The 16383-nt window shown below is 40.3% G+C and overlaps 1 protein-coding gene across 1 annotated transcript in view; it reads right to left on the minus strand.

The window, feature by feature from the left end:
• SLC9A8 (solute carrier family 9 member A8) overlaps positions 1-16383 on the minus strand; it is a 1353696-nt gene that overhangs the window by 1130805 nt on the left and 206508 nt on the right. Inside the window, exon 4 of the mRNA XM_069651262.1 lies at positions 11524-11604. Coding sequence (XP_069507363.1) covers positions 11524-11604 — 81 coding nt within the window. The remainder of the gene's footprint in view (positions 1-11523; positions 11605-16383) is intronic.

Raw genomic sequence — 16383 nt, forward strand, 5'->3', positions numbered from 1 at the left:
ACTAATAAGTATTGGTCGAGCCATGGTATAAAAAATGGTTATCAGTGTTGTCTATACAAGACAGTTCCCATCATCAATTGTATATAAGCATGTATGGAACCCCATACTAGTCTAGTGCAATAAATACACACAGACATCAGAGAAACACAGATAGTTCATGATCGCGGTTGAGGCCATTGGATACGGTTCGGCATTGACAGATTAGACTTGCTTCCAATTGTCTCAACTTGAGGGTAAGGTTACCTCCACGTTGCGGTAGGGACACTTTGCCATGCCCACAAATTTGATCTGTGACTTGTTATCAAGCTGATGATATTTTTGCCAGTGCATGCCAAGTGGGTATTTAGACTCATGGTTTGAAATAGTAGATAGGTGTTCACGTATTCTCCTTTTGAGAGGTCTGATGGTACTACCAATGTAATATTTTCCACATAGGCATAGGATGCAGTACACACAAAATTTTGTATTGCAATTAATGAAAGAATTCACTTTGAACATACCAAGTTTACCAAAATCAATATTTGTAGTCTCGAGTGCATGACAACACATTGAGCATCTTCCACATTTGTGGAAGCCCTGGTTGGATTTCTGGGAGAGCCAGGTTGTTGCAGGGTGCCGGTTAGACATAAACGAGGGGGGGACAAGATGTTTTTAAGATTGCTTGCTTTACTGTAAATAAAATTAGGAAATGTATCCAACCATGGTGCAATCTCATGGTCTAACTGTAATAAATGCCATTGGCGTTGAAGAATTTTGTACAGCTAAGAGCTATCTGTGTTGTACCTTGTAATAAATTTCAATTTGTTCATATAAGTGGAGTTATGTCTAATTTTAGGGGTGAGTAGATCCACCCTCTTCATGTTCTGTGCAGTTTGTTGAGCTGTGCTTGGGTCATAACCTCTTGTTTGTAATTTCTCACGTAAAGATTTCTGTTGGATATCTATCTACCATATATAAAGGGAAGAATAGATACATATAACTTTTTGCAAACCTGCTGGAATTTGGACAAGCAATTTAATCTTGCAATTTTTTGATAGCCAATTAATTTTGGTTTTCGCAAATATCTAATTTGCCCATTAAGTAACAAACACCTTGTGTTTTTTGCTTTCCCTATGTATTAGAATTAGTGCCAAGCCTCCTCAGGTAAAGTTATCTGTCTAATAATATTTTTAAGCATTTGGACATAAGTGTGACGAGTTTTGTAATTACGAGGCCGTTCCCATCACTCATCTTATTGAACAATTATTTTGTTCTTCCTTTCTTATACATGGCACTGACTCGACGATCCGGATGAACTTCAATGTTCAATGGGCCACATATCCTTTCATGTTTATTTTAATTCTGCAATGATATATTAGCATATTTTGCAATGCTAATGAATTTGGCATATCTTGTTGGGAAATGTTGTATTGGTTATATTATATTCCACCCTTATGTTAACTCAATGTTTTTTGGACCTGACTGATGTCTAACTGTTACTTATCCCAATAATTGATTGTCAAAAATGTATAAAATATGTTGCTTGTTGCTCGAAACACGTGTTGGCTGCCTTCGAACTGCATTAAACTACTCCTAATTGAGCATTGTAATTTTCGGTTGTGTGCACAATTCTTGGGAGCAAACCAACCCTCATCATAGTTTATTTTTGTGCACACTGTAGGCAGGGTGTTCACACACTGCTCCCTTCTGCTGCCCGTCAACCATCTTACTTACTCTTTGGTCAAATGTGCCAAACCTCAATTTGTCCTTTCTGCCACACTCTCTTTTCAAGTTTTGGACACCGAGGACTGGCTGCCGGACCTTCATCCTTTGATTGTAGCTCGTAAAATGGAACAAGCCGCTGAATACTTACTTACTAGAGACGATGATATAAAAGCTTTGTTTGCACCCAGAGGTTCAACTCTGAACCCCTTTAAAAGATGGACCTCGGAATCTGAGGATCTTAGATCCAAATTTATCAAACTGGAATGTTTAAGTACAAAAGAAATAAATACATTCTGGGAAAGAACCACATTAGAACATTACTTACAAGAAAATAAAATTCCCCGTGGCTTATGGATACTCATCTTGCCGGATTTTGAAGATCCGGAAGATAGTGATCTCGCAACTGATTGGGAAGCCAATCTAACAGCCAGTTCCAATAAAATGCTCAAACTACTTATCGAGCATGCAAAACGTGCACATGCAAGAATTGTGACACAAATTGATGCACTTAAGGAAGAAATAGCCCTTTACGACGCACCTACTGCGACTATTGGCAAAAACCACAAGACTCTATACAGTCGCTTGCGCAGACACCAAGATGATGTCAAACTAAAGTCCCGAAAATTCTCACGTGATGATAGGGACTATAGAGACAACCGAGTCTATACCTTTCAGCCCAAATATGACGAAGTCTCTAAATCTAGAACTAGCAGCTTAGCATCCTCCCCTGCAAGCTCAGATATTGATAGCAAAAGCGAAAGACCAAGTACCAGCAGAGCCCCAGGGTCCGACATACCTGTTAATGGCTCGACACACACAGACGAAGAGATACCTATAGATTCCGAGACTCTGACAGGAGATGCAAGTAATATACATCCGTCTGCTTTTTTGGAACAGATACGTTGTTTCAAAAAAGGCAACCGGCAAACTGCACTGGCAGCCATGAAAAAAGTTTGGTTTCAAGTACCACTCTCGACAAATACCTCAACCCCAGACCAAAACATAGGGGCACAAGGGGTGGCAAACCCAACAGGAGGAAACGTTCCTCCACCGCCATGCCGACTAACCACGTCATCTTACCAGCAGAATCAGAGAAATCAGACCCGATAAACTTAATCTGTAATTTGAGTAGTTATTCACTCTCCCCGTGCAAATGTGCAGTACTTAACAAAGGACTTTCATTTGCCCCTTCGGGTTACAATGAGTATGTCCAAATACAAATCGATCTGTTTAAGTTTATTCGTAAATTTAAACTCAAAAAATATTTTGCGACCCAAGTAAAATATTATAAGAACAGACCTGTAATACACAGTCCATAAGACATTACACTGCAAATGATGCATAATACTCATGTTTTGATGTTTTTGGATGAATGTGAACATAATCCTATGATGAACATTAGTGACTTAATGAAAGATTTGGATATGCAACAACAAAATCTGAAAATTAAAGAACTTTCAAGCAAATCGAAATTTGTACCAATTTTTACGAAACACAACATAATAGATACATTCCATCAGGCTGTAATCAACGACATCCATCACCTTGAGGATATCTCTAGAGGTAAAAAACACAACAGTGCTAAACATAATTTATCTTCAGCTGAACAATCTGCACTATGTAAACTAATGGAGAATGATGCGATAATTATCAAGGAAGCAGATAAAGGGGGCAATGTAGTTCTGATGAACAAACAAGATTACATTGACATGGGCTTAGAACATCTACACTCCCCTGGCTGCTATGTAGAACTCCCAGCCAACCGCATGCCCCAACTTGGCAACACAGTGAGTGAACTATTATGCAACTGGCACTCACGTGGCTTATTAACAGATGTTGAAAAACAATTTCTCCTTGTTAACGGTCCTGTTATGCCAACTGCATATTTTTTGCCGAAGATACACAAACAATTCATACATATACCTGAAGGGAGACCTATCCTAAGTGGTGCTGGGGGTATTTTGTAACCTATTTCCATCTATATCAATGAATGCTTAGCACCTTTAGTTAATTCGATCCCCACCTTTCTGCGTGATACAATGCATATTCTGCGAATTCTATCAGAAATGGCAGTTGTTCCTGGGATGTTATTGGTCACGCTTGATGTCAAAGCCTTGTACACTTCAATTAATCATGCAAAAGCAATTGCAAGTGTAGACTTTATTTATCGCAAACTCTGCACCCTATTTTGATCATATTACAATGATTAAAGAAATGTTGTCTTGTGCCTTAACTAACAATGTATTCCTGTTCAACAACTGCTATTACAAACAGAAAATTGGCGTAGCAATGGGGGCTAGCTATGCCGCGGCACTTGCCAACATTTTTATGCACCAGTTTGAGGAACTATTTGCATTTGTTGATAATCCGTATGTTGAATGTATTCATGTCTGGAAACGCTACATAGATGATGTGTTTTTTGGTTTGGACGGGCAAAGTGGATGGCCTGATGGGTTTTGTAAACCACTTGAATAACAATGACTGCGGTAGCTCATTCACATACAAATACAGTACCAGCAGTATTAACTTCCTAGATCTAACTATCAGTCTAGTTGACAACTTGATTGTCACCAAAACATTTTGTAAGGCAACGTCAGTCAATGCAATTTTACAGGCCTCTAGTTGCCACAAAAAGTCTGTTATCAGGAACATACCGAAAGGTGAATTTATTCGAGCTCGTAGGAACTGCTCAAATGATACGGATTTCCTACGAGAATGTGTATTTTTACGTGAGAAATTCCAAAGAGGTTATGACCCAAGCACAGTAATTAAAGCTCAACAAACTGCACAGGACATGAAGAGGGTGGATCTACTCACCCCTAAAATTAGACCTAACTCCACTCATATGAACAAATTGAAATTTATTACAAGGTACAACACAGATAGCTCAAAGCTGTACAAAATTCTTCGACGCCACTGGCATTTATTACAGTTAGACCATGAGATTGCACCATGGTTGGATACATTTCCTAATTTTATTTAGAGTAAAGCAAGCAATCTTAAAAACATCTAGTCCCTCTCGTTTATGTCTAACCGGCAACCTGCAACAACCTGGCTCTCCCAGAAATCCAACTAGGGCTTCCACAAATGTGGAAGATGCTCAATGTGTTGTCATGCACTCGAGACTACAAATATTGATTTTGGTAAACTTGGTATGTTCGAAGTGAATTCTTTCATTAATTGCAATACAAATTTTGGGTGTACTGCATCCTATGCCTATGTGGAAAATATTACATTGGTAGTACCATCAGACCTCTCAAAATGAGAATACGGGAACACCTATCTACTATTTCAAACCATGAGTCTAAATACCCACTTGCCATACACTGACAAAAATATCATCAGCTTGATAACAAGACACAGATCAAATTTGTGGGCATGGCAAAAGTGTCCCTAATGCAACGTGGAGGTAACCTTAACCACAAGTTGAGACAAATGGAAGCAAGGTAATCTGTCAATACCGAACCGTATCCAATGGCCTCAACAGCGATCATGAACTATCTGTGTTTCTCTGATGTCTGTGTGCATTTATTGCACTAGACTAGTATGGGGTTCCATACATGCTTATATACAATTGATGACGGGAACTGTCTTGTATAGACAACACTGATAACCATTTTTTATACCATGACTCGACCAATACTTATTAGTGCAACTAATTAATTCCAATTGGTACGCAAGCACGTGGCATCGTGAATTGGGGGACATAGCTAATGTATGCCTCCCTCCTCCTGCAATCAGTTTAAATCCATGCGCATACCATGCCTTTTGGCAATAATTGGAGCGTGTTCCATTAATTATACCGACTTCATGGTTATTAATTCCCACCGACAGGTAGCCACTTAATTGTTACTTTTGCTGGCACCCGCCAGAACTATAAGATTTCTCAGTTGGATAACAACATTATTTTTAACACATATATCAAGCACGATTGTATGCGCTCCGTATGAACACTGCTTTGGATTCAATATAATTGCATGCCTTAAATTGTATTTCGGTTGCACACCCATGCACCTTCATCTCAAACACAAGGATATTAATGTTCCTTGGATTTTATTTTGTTCGCACACAAACGTGCATTGAATAGGTTTTGGGTCCTCACCCAACATGGCCGACATGAGCTAATGTCAGAGCTCTAGTTGCTCGCATGGCGCTGGCCGCATTATAAATACGAGCACAGCCACCACGCGCGAGGCTCCAGTTCATCAGTTCGGGCGGAAACGCTGGTAAGTGTAGGTCTTTCGCATAGACCCCTACGGACCTCTTGGCTTGGGGGTATACGCATGTGACCGTCTAGCACTTATGATTGCCAATTACTTGACTAATTAGATTATTCTTCTCCTCTCTCCCCATCTACCCGGCGCCACATACCTGAATTCAATTTCACCCCATCTCATCGCATTTGGCCTGCCTGCTAGCTACAGTTTTAATACGCACACGCGTTTATATAGGTATGTTTTTTCTGATATATACATATTCTTGGCTTAGGCTTAATTCTCAGTTTATATAATGCGGCTAACTTAGTATTCTCCCGCTTTCAGCGGAGCCGCAATTGAAATTTCTATTGATATCCATCTACCATATATAAAGGTAGGAATAGATACATATAACTTTTTGCAAACCTGCTGGAATTTGGAAAAGCAATTTAATCTGGCAATTTTTTGATAGCCAATTAATTTTGGTTTTCGCAAATATCTAATTTGCCCATTAAGTAACAAACACCTTGTGTTTTTTGCTTTCCCTATGTATTAGAATTAGTGCCAAGCCTCCTCAGGTAAAATTATCTGTCTAATAATATTTTTAAGCATTTGGACATAAGTGTGACAAATTTTGTAATTACGAGGCCGTTCCCCATCACTCATCTTATTGCACAATGATTTTGTTCTTCCTTTCTTATACATGGCACTTTCTCGACGGTCCGGACGAACTTCAATGTTCAATGGGACACATATCCTTTCATGTTTATTTTAATTCCGCAATGATATATTAACATATTTTGCAATGCTAAAGAATTTGGCATATCTTTTTGGGAAATGTTGTATTGGTTATATTATATGCCACCCTTATGTTAACTCCATGTTTTATGGACCTGACTGATGTATAACTATTACTTATCCCAATAATTGATTGTCAAAATATGTTCATAACTTTACAGCCTTGGAAGAAGAGCTTGTTGCTCGAAACACGTGTTGGCTGTCTTCGAACTGCATTAAACTACGCCTAATTGAGCATTGTAATTTTCAGTTGTGTGCGCAATTCTTGGGAGCAAACCAACCCTCATCATAGTTTATTTATAGGCACACTGTAGGCAGGGTGTTCACACACTGCTCCCTTCTGCTGCCCGTCAACCATCTTACTCTGGTCAAGTGCGCCAAACCTCAATTTGTCCTTTCTGCCACACTCTCTTTTATTATGTAATCAAGTGTGGAGCTTTAATTACTATTCCTCCTCATGGCCACCAGTGATAAATCTCCCTCCACATTTCCATTGCAGATGAGAAGATCCCAATCCTTCAGAAATTGTAGCCACCTTTTCTCGTTCTCGTATAAGAGAGAGTTTTTGTTATGAGGACTTTGGTATAGATAACAGATTCAAATTGAAATCTCTGGTTATTAGTATGTGTGCCATATCTTCATTTACCAAGCATTCTACAAGGATTTTGGAAATCTGGTCCAGAACCATTTGCAGCGCGTAGCGCGCCGGATTATAATATAAGTTTACCACCACCATACATCTCAGAGCCCCTTCCGAACGCAAGTATAATTTGCCTGCTAGTATGTCATAATGTTCACTATTTAGGCTGGATATGTTTTTGATTATTGCACTTTTAGTGGCAATGATAAGGCCTCTAGAGGATCAGCCCAACACATTGCCAGTCGTCAATTGTTCCAGCATATTAAAGCCATCTAGGCTCAGTTTATCTAGCAGATATGTCTCCTGTAATAATGATATGTCAAAGTTCGCTGAGATGTCATTCTTGGTAGCTATATTGGTAAACCTTCTGAAGCCTCAGGCGTTCCAACTAAGCACATTTATGTTATCATTTGCTAAACCAATGCATATTTTGTCTCTAGCTTCTGTAGGATTTCGGTTAGAATTTCCGGAAGTATTGACCATACATTATTAACACTTTTCCCTGGATTTTGTTGAGCTCCAATAGTCTGCCCTTCTAAGCGTTTGCAGGCCTATTTCCACAATATTTGTACAACGTTCATATGGAAAGTGGACAAAGTCTAAGTCTTGAGAGGAAAGCAAGTATAGCTCTGGGATATCTTTTACTAACTTCAGGATGGCATTTCGGTTCAAAGTAGTTTGTTTGGGTCCGGAATCTATCTGTTCTAGCCAAACGTGTGGATGAGAAACAAAGGAATTATAAAAGTCCCCCTCAACCGGAAACTTTCCTGCACTTTCAAAATTACTATTAACAGTGTCTTTTCCCCTTTTTGGGTCCTGATCATTTCCAGTGGAAGCTCCCCATTGCGACATGTGAGCGCTAAGTGGGCTTGACAATTCCTTAGATGCTCGGGATGCTTGCAAGATGGTAGATGTGACTATTTCTTGAGGGACATTTGTTGTACGTGGCAAACATTTGTTTTTCCCGATTTGAAAAGTCGGGGCTCATTTAACTACTGGTAAGGTCTTCTGTTGTTGGTTCATCGTGCTATTTTGCCGTTGTTCCATCTGTGTTTAAGCATTTACCTTCCCCAGTTTCTCCACAACATGCATCATTTGAAGTTTCTTGTCCGTTTTGTTATTACGCATTGATTGTCTGATGACATTTGTCTGTTTTTTCCTTCTTATTTACTTTTACGTTCAGAGGTTTGTCTATGTCAGGCAGCAGAGAGCAAAGAGTTATATTAGTGACAGCCATCACTATGTTTTCCTTCCTAGCTATATCGTTGCTGTCACTTCGATCATCTGCTTAACTTCGAGCAGTCGACAGATCTAGATATCTCAAATACTTGCTAGAGCTTTTATTGTTTCTCACATGCTTCTTTTTATTTCTCTTGCATTTATTCCCTATGTCATTGTTTAAGAAGTACCCCTCTTTCAAAACCTCTGCCGCAGGCACAATGGAGGGTCTTGTTTCTTGCTCTTCAAATGGACGCATTATCAGTTCTGACTATTTCGAGCCATGTTTGGTTCAAGATTTATGAGAGGTCCATTTGGGCCACTCACCTCAAGCCTCGATTCGGGAACCAGTCGAGGCAAATAGTTACAAGTACCCTCTTTGCGTGCTTCTGGTTCCTTTATACTGCACTGGTTTCTGCAGGAATTCGATTAGAATCTAGTTTGGATGTCAGAGACTCGGCTTTCTGAATCAAGGATTCCAGCAAGCCCAGCAATGTTTTTTGGAAATTCAGAGCAGACTCGCTCTGTTTTCCCAGTTGTTTTTGTATCTTATTCAATGTTATTTTTATTTCGATAGACTGTTGAATGGTTGCAGCAACGATGTACTTAATGTTGTCGTAACTTAGGGCGAGGTCAGCTTAATTCTCGCATCCATTTCCTTTAAGCTTTCATGTAGAGTAAATCTGGGTAGTGGCTCATGATCTATGTTAAGGACGCCCTGCATATCTCGAGTACTAAGATCAATAGGGTTGATGATACACAAGCCTGGAGAGAGTTGCATGGGGAGGTCCATTCTTGGCAGTGCGTCTAAGATACTTCTGTCCGAAATACCCATTTTCCAGATGCCGAGTCCAGTCTTTACAAATCCTGCCTGGGTGGTTGAGCGTTTTCCCAGTTTTAAGAAGTAGTCCTGCATTTTATTTTGGGATTTGCTCATATTACCAGGTTCTCCTCCTAGCAATATGGCTTCCCGTGGGTCATCATTGTGTGTATGGTGCACCTGTGCATTTATCCGTACTATAGGTTGGGTATGAACTGGATCTGGAGGAAAGGGTCTTAGAGCAGCTGCTTCCTGGCTTTTCCTGTGCCGCACTTTGGTTTATCCCAATATTCTGTGACTTTTCTTTCGGGGTTGAAGTAGAGGTTTTCCTCCCCATTTTAACTCCAACAGCCTTTCGGGACCACTCTCCCAACTTGAGTAAATGGTCTTTAAGTTCAATGACAGGGTGCTGGGCAGGATGTTGTTACATCCTCTTCCTTTTCCATCCCATGCTTATCTGATGGTGATGTTTGAGGGAGGGGGACTGCGACCTCTGGAGACGGCGCGTCCCTTAGCCCGCCCCCGCCCTTGCTGTTTATGTTTGATTCATGCAGAGTCAGCGACTCTGGCAGTTCTTGCAGGGCTGTGGGTGATTCTTTTCTTTTGAATCATTTAAGTCGATACAAACGACAATGTTCTCCATGGGAGCCACCATGATTGCCTGCTCCGCACCTGGCCAGAGGGAAGCATTCTTCCTTGTTATTTGGGAGCCGTCTGCCAGCAGGTTTTTGTGATTTCGCAGATAGTATATACGTACACGCTGTTGAAATTGTGGTCACTTTTCCTTTTGTTTACAGACCAAAGTTTGAGATGTTCTAAATAGTTGGAACTGGATAGCTAGGTTCGGGGGTTCAATAATGAAGGAATCTAAACTCCAATTAATACTTGGTGACCAGTGGCAAATGCAAGTTTCAGATTAAGCCAGCCCCTCACATGGAGATGCACCGATAGGTAAAACTTTGTCATTATGGGGCTCGTAACTGAGTCCATGTATGATGTTGAAGAGTCTTACCTGCCACTAGCCACACTCCACCCACCAAACCGCACAATCGCAGCACACTTGTCCTCACACTTGCTGTGAGTGCGCACGCATGAGTGCGTGGGGGCTAGTTTTATGGCTTCTCGTCTTGCTGTGGGCGTGGTTTCCAGCAGGCTCCTAGCAAAGCAGGCAAGTAAAGCAGAGAAGGAGAGCAAAGGGAAAGGTCCCTAAGCCGCACAACCGCTGCACACTTGTCCACACACTTGCTGTCCATTCACCTTAAACTTACAACCAATTGTTCAGGTCTGTGGTCATCATAAACGATGGGTCTAGGTGTTGTAGACTAACATTAGATTCTAAATCATCTAGTTTGAATCTGCTTTACTTTCCAAAGTGGTTGTTACATGAATTGTGTTAGACACCATTTTACCTGCTTTAGAAATATGCAGAATATAGTAATAAATGATACTTGGTAATGCAAATGTATGACCAATGAATATGTAAACTGAATATATTTTTTTAAACCCCTTAGCTAAAACTCAAATAATTATAACTAAAATCAGTTGAAAATAGCCTTTATTTTTTTATTAAGTGCATATGGTCAAAAATCGTCCTTTGACACTACACCATAAAAACAAAGTATTACAAAACGTTTTTCAGTAATATACATTAATAACACCATATAATTTCGTCGAAAGCAACATGTTAGACAATTCGTTAATAACATGCTTTAAAATGCCACAGCAGCTTAAAGCAATTTAAATTAATTTGAATATTATTCTACGTTAAAAAAGCTGTTCAATGTCAGTACTTATATCCTATTAAACACATTGAAGAAAATTGGTTGAATGCAATTTAGGAAGCAATAAATTTGACTTTCACAGTCTGCCAAATATGGAGTGCAGCTGCGGTTGAGACGAGTGATTCTGCAGAAAATAGCCTTCATGTGTATTCCTGAGTAGATATTCTAACTGTAATAAGGAAGTGGCAATTATCTTCCACCAAATGCATGACTATATAGACCTGTTACCTCCTATGTATTTATATGACCCAGCAGTGTGTGATTATGTGGAATACTTTCCAAAGGTCACATTCCTGCAATCCAAAACAATATTTTATAACATTTATTCTACTTTGTCAAAAGTTAATTGTTAAGAAAGTCACTTACCCAAGGAAACAACAGCAACGCTTTCTGGCATGAAATGTAATCTGTACTTGATCAGTAAATGCACCAATATGATGCAGATGGCTGAAGAGAGAAAGTGAAAAAAGTATTACAGTTGTACAGGTAAAGCATTATGCCGTTCGATCTAGATGAACCTAAACTCACCATTGATTATAAATCTAAGAGGACTTTTCCATACATTCTACAACATTTCTTATTGAATAAATATCTGCATGGAATCAGTCATGCAAGGCTCAGTGTGCTCCTGCGGCGAGTGACTCCTTAACAGAAACCTAGCATGGTCTGAACAGTAGAAACATCACGATCTGCTTGAAGTTAGAAAATGTGCAAGGCATTTGTGGCAGTCTAATAGAAATTAGGAGGAAAGCCTATGGTAAGTCAGAAGAAGCAGTTGGACAAAGGAGTGGCATTTCAACTCAAAGTTTTTATTTAAGAATAAGAAGAAGGACCTAAAGGGGTTGCCCTACCTAAATAAATTCTAACTAGGGTGCTCGTTGTCAGGGTGGTCGTCCAACTACCGAATCTGTTCCAAAACAATCCTACACTGACCCTACCACTAATAAATGTATTCAGCAGGCAGAAATTAAGCCATGAAAATTACTCCCTTCTCTTGGTCCAACCGGTTCACCCTTAGTGGGTTCGTCTCTGATAGTCCTTGGCGACAATTCTTATAAACCCTTGTAATTCATTCAAGGGGCTTCTTTGGGTTGGTCAGATGTCCAACAGTTATTCTTCCTCAGGGATGTATATATTCCTGTACTTTCCTCATCTTTCTCTTGGTTCTTGCAACAAGGGAGATTACTCAAGTAGGGTCCTTGGCTTTTTCCACCAACCTTCTGATGAGGGAGACAACTCCAGTAGTAATCTTTGTCCTCAATATCTCTATTGCAGTTATTGTAACGAGGAAGGTTACTCCCCAGGCACTCTTCACTCTTGGTATCTTTCTTGCAACTACTGTGACGAGGAGAGATTACTCCCAAAGCATTCTTCACTTTTGCCCAAACTCCTACCGGGTCTGCCGTGGCTCCCGTTAGCTTCTTTCTGGTGGAGGCACATCACTGGTTCTTCCCGGGCTGTTTGTCTCGTTCTCTCTTGTTGAACGCTCTTCGACTCACCGTGCTGGCTCCGCAGGCTTCTTGGCCTTTCGGTATCGGTGTAGTTGAAGTATCGCCCGGTCCAACACTCTAAGGTAGAGCCACTGTCAGAGTGCTCTGCCAATTGCTCCAGGGTGTCCTCTTGACCGAGGACCAGCTTCTTCTTCACTTCCTCATTCCCAAGTTTGAATCTCCCGGGGCTGGCAGGCTTCATGCTGGGTCTCTCTTTCATCGAGTCACTTCTTGCTTTTTATGTCCTGTAGCTGGGTCCTCCCCAGCAGAGAACCATAGTTCTTTTTTTCTGTCAATGGAGCATTCTCCATGCTTCTTTTGGGCCCCCTCTTCTTGGTACCGTTTTGAATCATAGAAGGAGAAGTTTGAATCACTCCTTCAATCTTCCTCTTCTCAGTACTTTTGGGAGATGACTTATTATCACACTGTATATTCATCCTCGTCTTGGTAGTATTAAGACTTAAATGAGCAAAGGAGGGAATATTACAATAACAAACAGTAGTGCTTTCGGGAACACCTGGCTAGTTTCAGTAGCCAGGATTGGAAGCTTCCATTAGTTAACCATTGGCAGACGTGTCACCAAATGGGTAACACGGGTGACATTAAATTAGTTGGTTTAAAACAAGCCAGATGCAGCAAACGTAGGGGTAACCTCATGCTAATTCTTAGGCGCTTGGATGCTAAGTGCATATGCCTTTCGTTGTATCAGGGTAGGTCTTAACATGGAACATGAGATGCACATTTTCCGGTGAGAAATACACTCCAATTAATTTTATGTGTCTTTCAATGTATTATGACCAGTGTACATTAATTAATCTGCAATCCCTACTGTATTAGAACTATCCTTTTGCTACTGTAAAGTTGAATAACCTAATGTTTTCCTATATGCAGAATTTGTACGCTGTACTTGTATTAAAATACACTATTGTGTGTAATCTTCACTGGTTTGTGCTGTGGGAGCTTTGGAGACAACCAAGCATTAACAAATGCACATAATTCATAGTTAAACGTACATACTTTTTTTATCAGTGTTTGCATCACACCATGCACACATCCCCAATTTACTTTTATTTTGCGGGAAGGAATCTGGTATCCTATCTCCACTCGTGACTTTGAGAACACTGAGCCTCTGTCTTAAGGGTAGTACAGTAACTGGCTCGTAATCAATTGCATGCAAACGTATGCTATTAAACAGTATCAATGCTATCTATCATCATGTAAATGGAAGTACTTCAATACGGTGGACACAACTGCATTAGATGGCGCACTGTGTAATTACTCAATTGAATCAGACAGTATGGTCATACATAGTATCGATGCTATTTAGTGTTAGTGACACATTATTACTTTAATACGGTTGACTTATCAGCATTAGACGGTGCACTGTGCAACTTTTCAAATGTATAATTAAATGAGGTCATTTATAAATGCGAGTTAACACAGGAATGATTTAGACAACGCAGAGATTTATACCATTGCTCTGGAGACATGAGGAACAATATACTGTTCCACTGTATACAGGGAGCATATGCGGTACTCCAACATGGTGGACCCTTTCTTAAACGGTGGTATACCTGATATCACGCACATGGGGCCATAAATAGTGATTCGAAAATGGCGCGCTTGCGCTAATGCTGTTCAGACCAGGGTAGTTACTGAACAGCACACCCACAGGATTGATGGTAAGGATTTCTTGTGTTACTATGGTCCTTTCCCGCATGAGGGTTCTTTCCATGCAACTTATTAATTCTAGTATAACTGCTTTGTTGCAGCTATATATGGAGCGCACATCCCTTCCCCATCCTGCATAGAATGGAGCACTCGTACCAAGATGTACGGAACACTATTTTTTTAATTCTGACAGGCACTTCCCAAAGGTACATTATTACAGCACTGGAGTGGACAACAGGGTATAACAACAAAATCGCATTTTAATTTTAATATTTAGTTCAAAATGTACATCACTCTATTGTAGTTTTCATTCTGTAGTCTCGCCGTCACTGCCTTGGGTGCAGTTAAGGTATGATCGCAACGGAGCTCATATGTCCTTTGATCTACACACTGTCGTCACACTTCTCACGTACTGCTCCTCACTCTCCTGGACATACAATAGGTTGCGTAGCCACGTCTTGTGATTTGGGGCTGTTTTGGCTTTGTAAGGAACACTGTTAATTAGGTAGTGTGAGAGTTCTGGCATTGGCCCACATGATTTATATGCAAAATGTCATAACATTACTTTTCTAGCCATCATGCATCCATTTCCGGGTGCAGAATCACCCAGTTCAATATATGATGCGAGATTCTAATCCGGTTAAGCACCCGGTACTGGCATGAGTATCTGAATTAAAAATCGCATCACATGATTCGACTTTGCCGTGAGCATGTTTTTAAAGGTTCCGCTCTTATTTTGGTTTTCAGGGTATATTCCAATTGGCAAGTCTCATTCAAATTCACCATGCATCTCTAATGGGTATGAGGTGCAAATTCACACTCACCCACCACTCAAATAAGGGGGTTTTAAGGATGATACACCATTTTCATGGTATATGATATTTTTGCATGCTTGGTTGTCCAGGGGACCACACAGTACAAAACCGCCCTGTACCTTCCTTTTGCTTGCTATTCAATTATGCTGAAGAATATATGTTCAATTTGAGAGTTTTTTGCCTATTGGGAGATACTAATGTGTTTTCCTTTGTTCTCAATTTGAATCTTGTCCCCGGGTTCCTTTGTTTGAAAATGTGGCATGTACAATGCCATTTGTTGACATTTGCATCTGTTTATTTTGTTTTTGGTACAATGTATGCTTTCATTTTATTCATATCGTGAATGATATGTTGAACATTATGTGAATTTGGTTCAATGGCAACCTTGAAAAAGACCTAGGGTCGAAACACGTATTGGCTGCAGTTAGCATTTTCATGACTGTGGTGAAGTCTGGAATCATTTGTTAATTATTTAGAAAATGGCTGCGTTTGTGAGATTGATTGAGGCTTAAATCAGTCTTTTGGGAACAAATCCTAAGCATTTGTCTATGTAACAAACCATTACCATTTGAATTTATTTGCTTAATAGAACATATTGGGAGCAAGCGCATAAGCCAAGACACAACATTCTGAGTTGTGCTTTCAGGTTGGTTTTTGGAAGACCTGAATGATTTTTCGTTCTCAAAAGGTGAGGGGGTTCCATCACGGAACAGGAGTCCTTGTCCCCATGAGGGGAGTCTCTCGCTGCAATGTCCAGCATTCTGCCACCCGTAGGGGGATTCTTGCCGAGATCCAGTGAATCATCACAAGGTGCATGGTTGAGTTCAAATGAGTTTTAATGAGATTAGTCAAGTGGCCTGGAACTCTAATCTTGGCCTTTGGTCTTGCCACGGAGTTCGTTGTCAAGCTGTTTTTCTCAATCTCAATGTCACCTGTGTCTGTGAATTTGGACTTCAACTTTCAGTGAATGATGGTTCCTGCTTTAGACTCTGTAGCGTGATCATAGTGAACTTTTGGTACATTATATATTTGTTTAACTTCCAGAATTGGCCTCCATTCTCTGTCCGGTTTGCAGACAACGAAATGCCTGAGTATACTTCCTTTCCCTCTGTGTCGCAGTGGACCTTTTCTATAGGCCTTTTTTGCAGCAGGAGCTCCACTTGTAGAAGCGTGGTCTTGTGCACCTGCGGTCAGTGATTTGGTCGCATGGAACGGGGTGTTTGTTTGAATTCCAGTACGTGCCTGTACAA

This window comes from Ambystoma mexicanum, chromosome 3p, assembly GCF_040938575.1.
Source record: "Ambystoma mexicanum isolate Mex_15411 chromosome 3p, UKY_AmexF1_1, whole genome shotgun sequence".
Lineage (NCBI taxonomy): Eukaryota > Metazoa > Chordata > Amphibia > Caudata > Ambystomatidae > Ambystoma > Ambystoma mexicanum.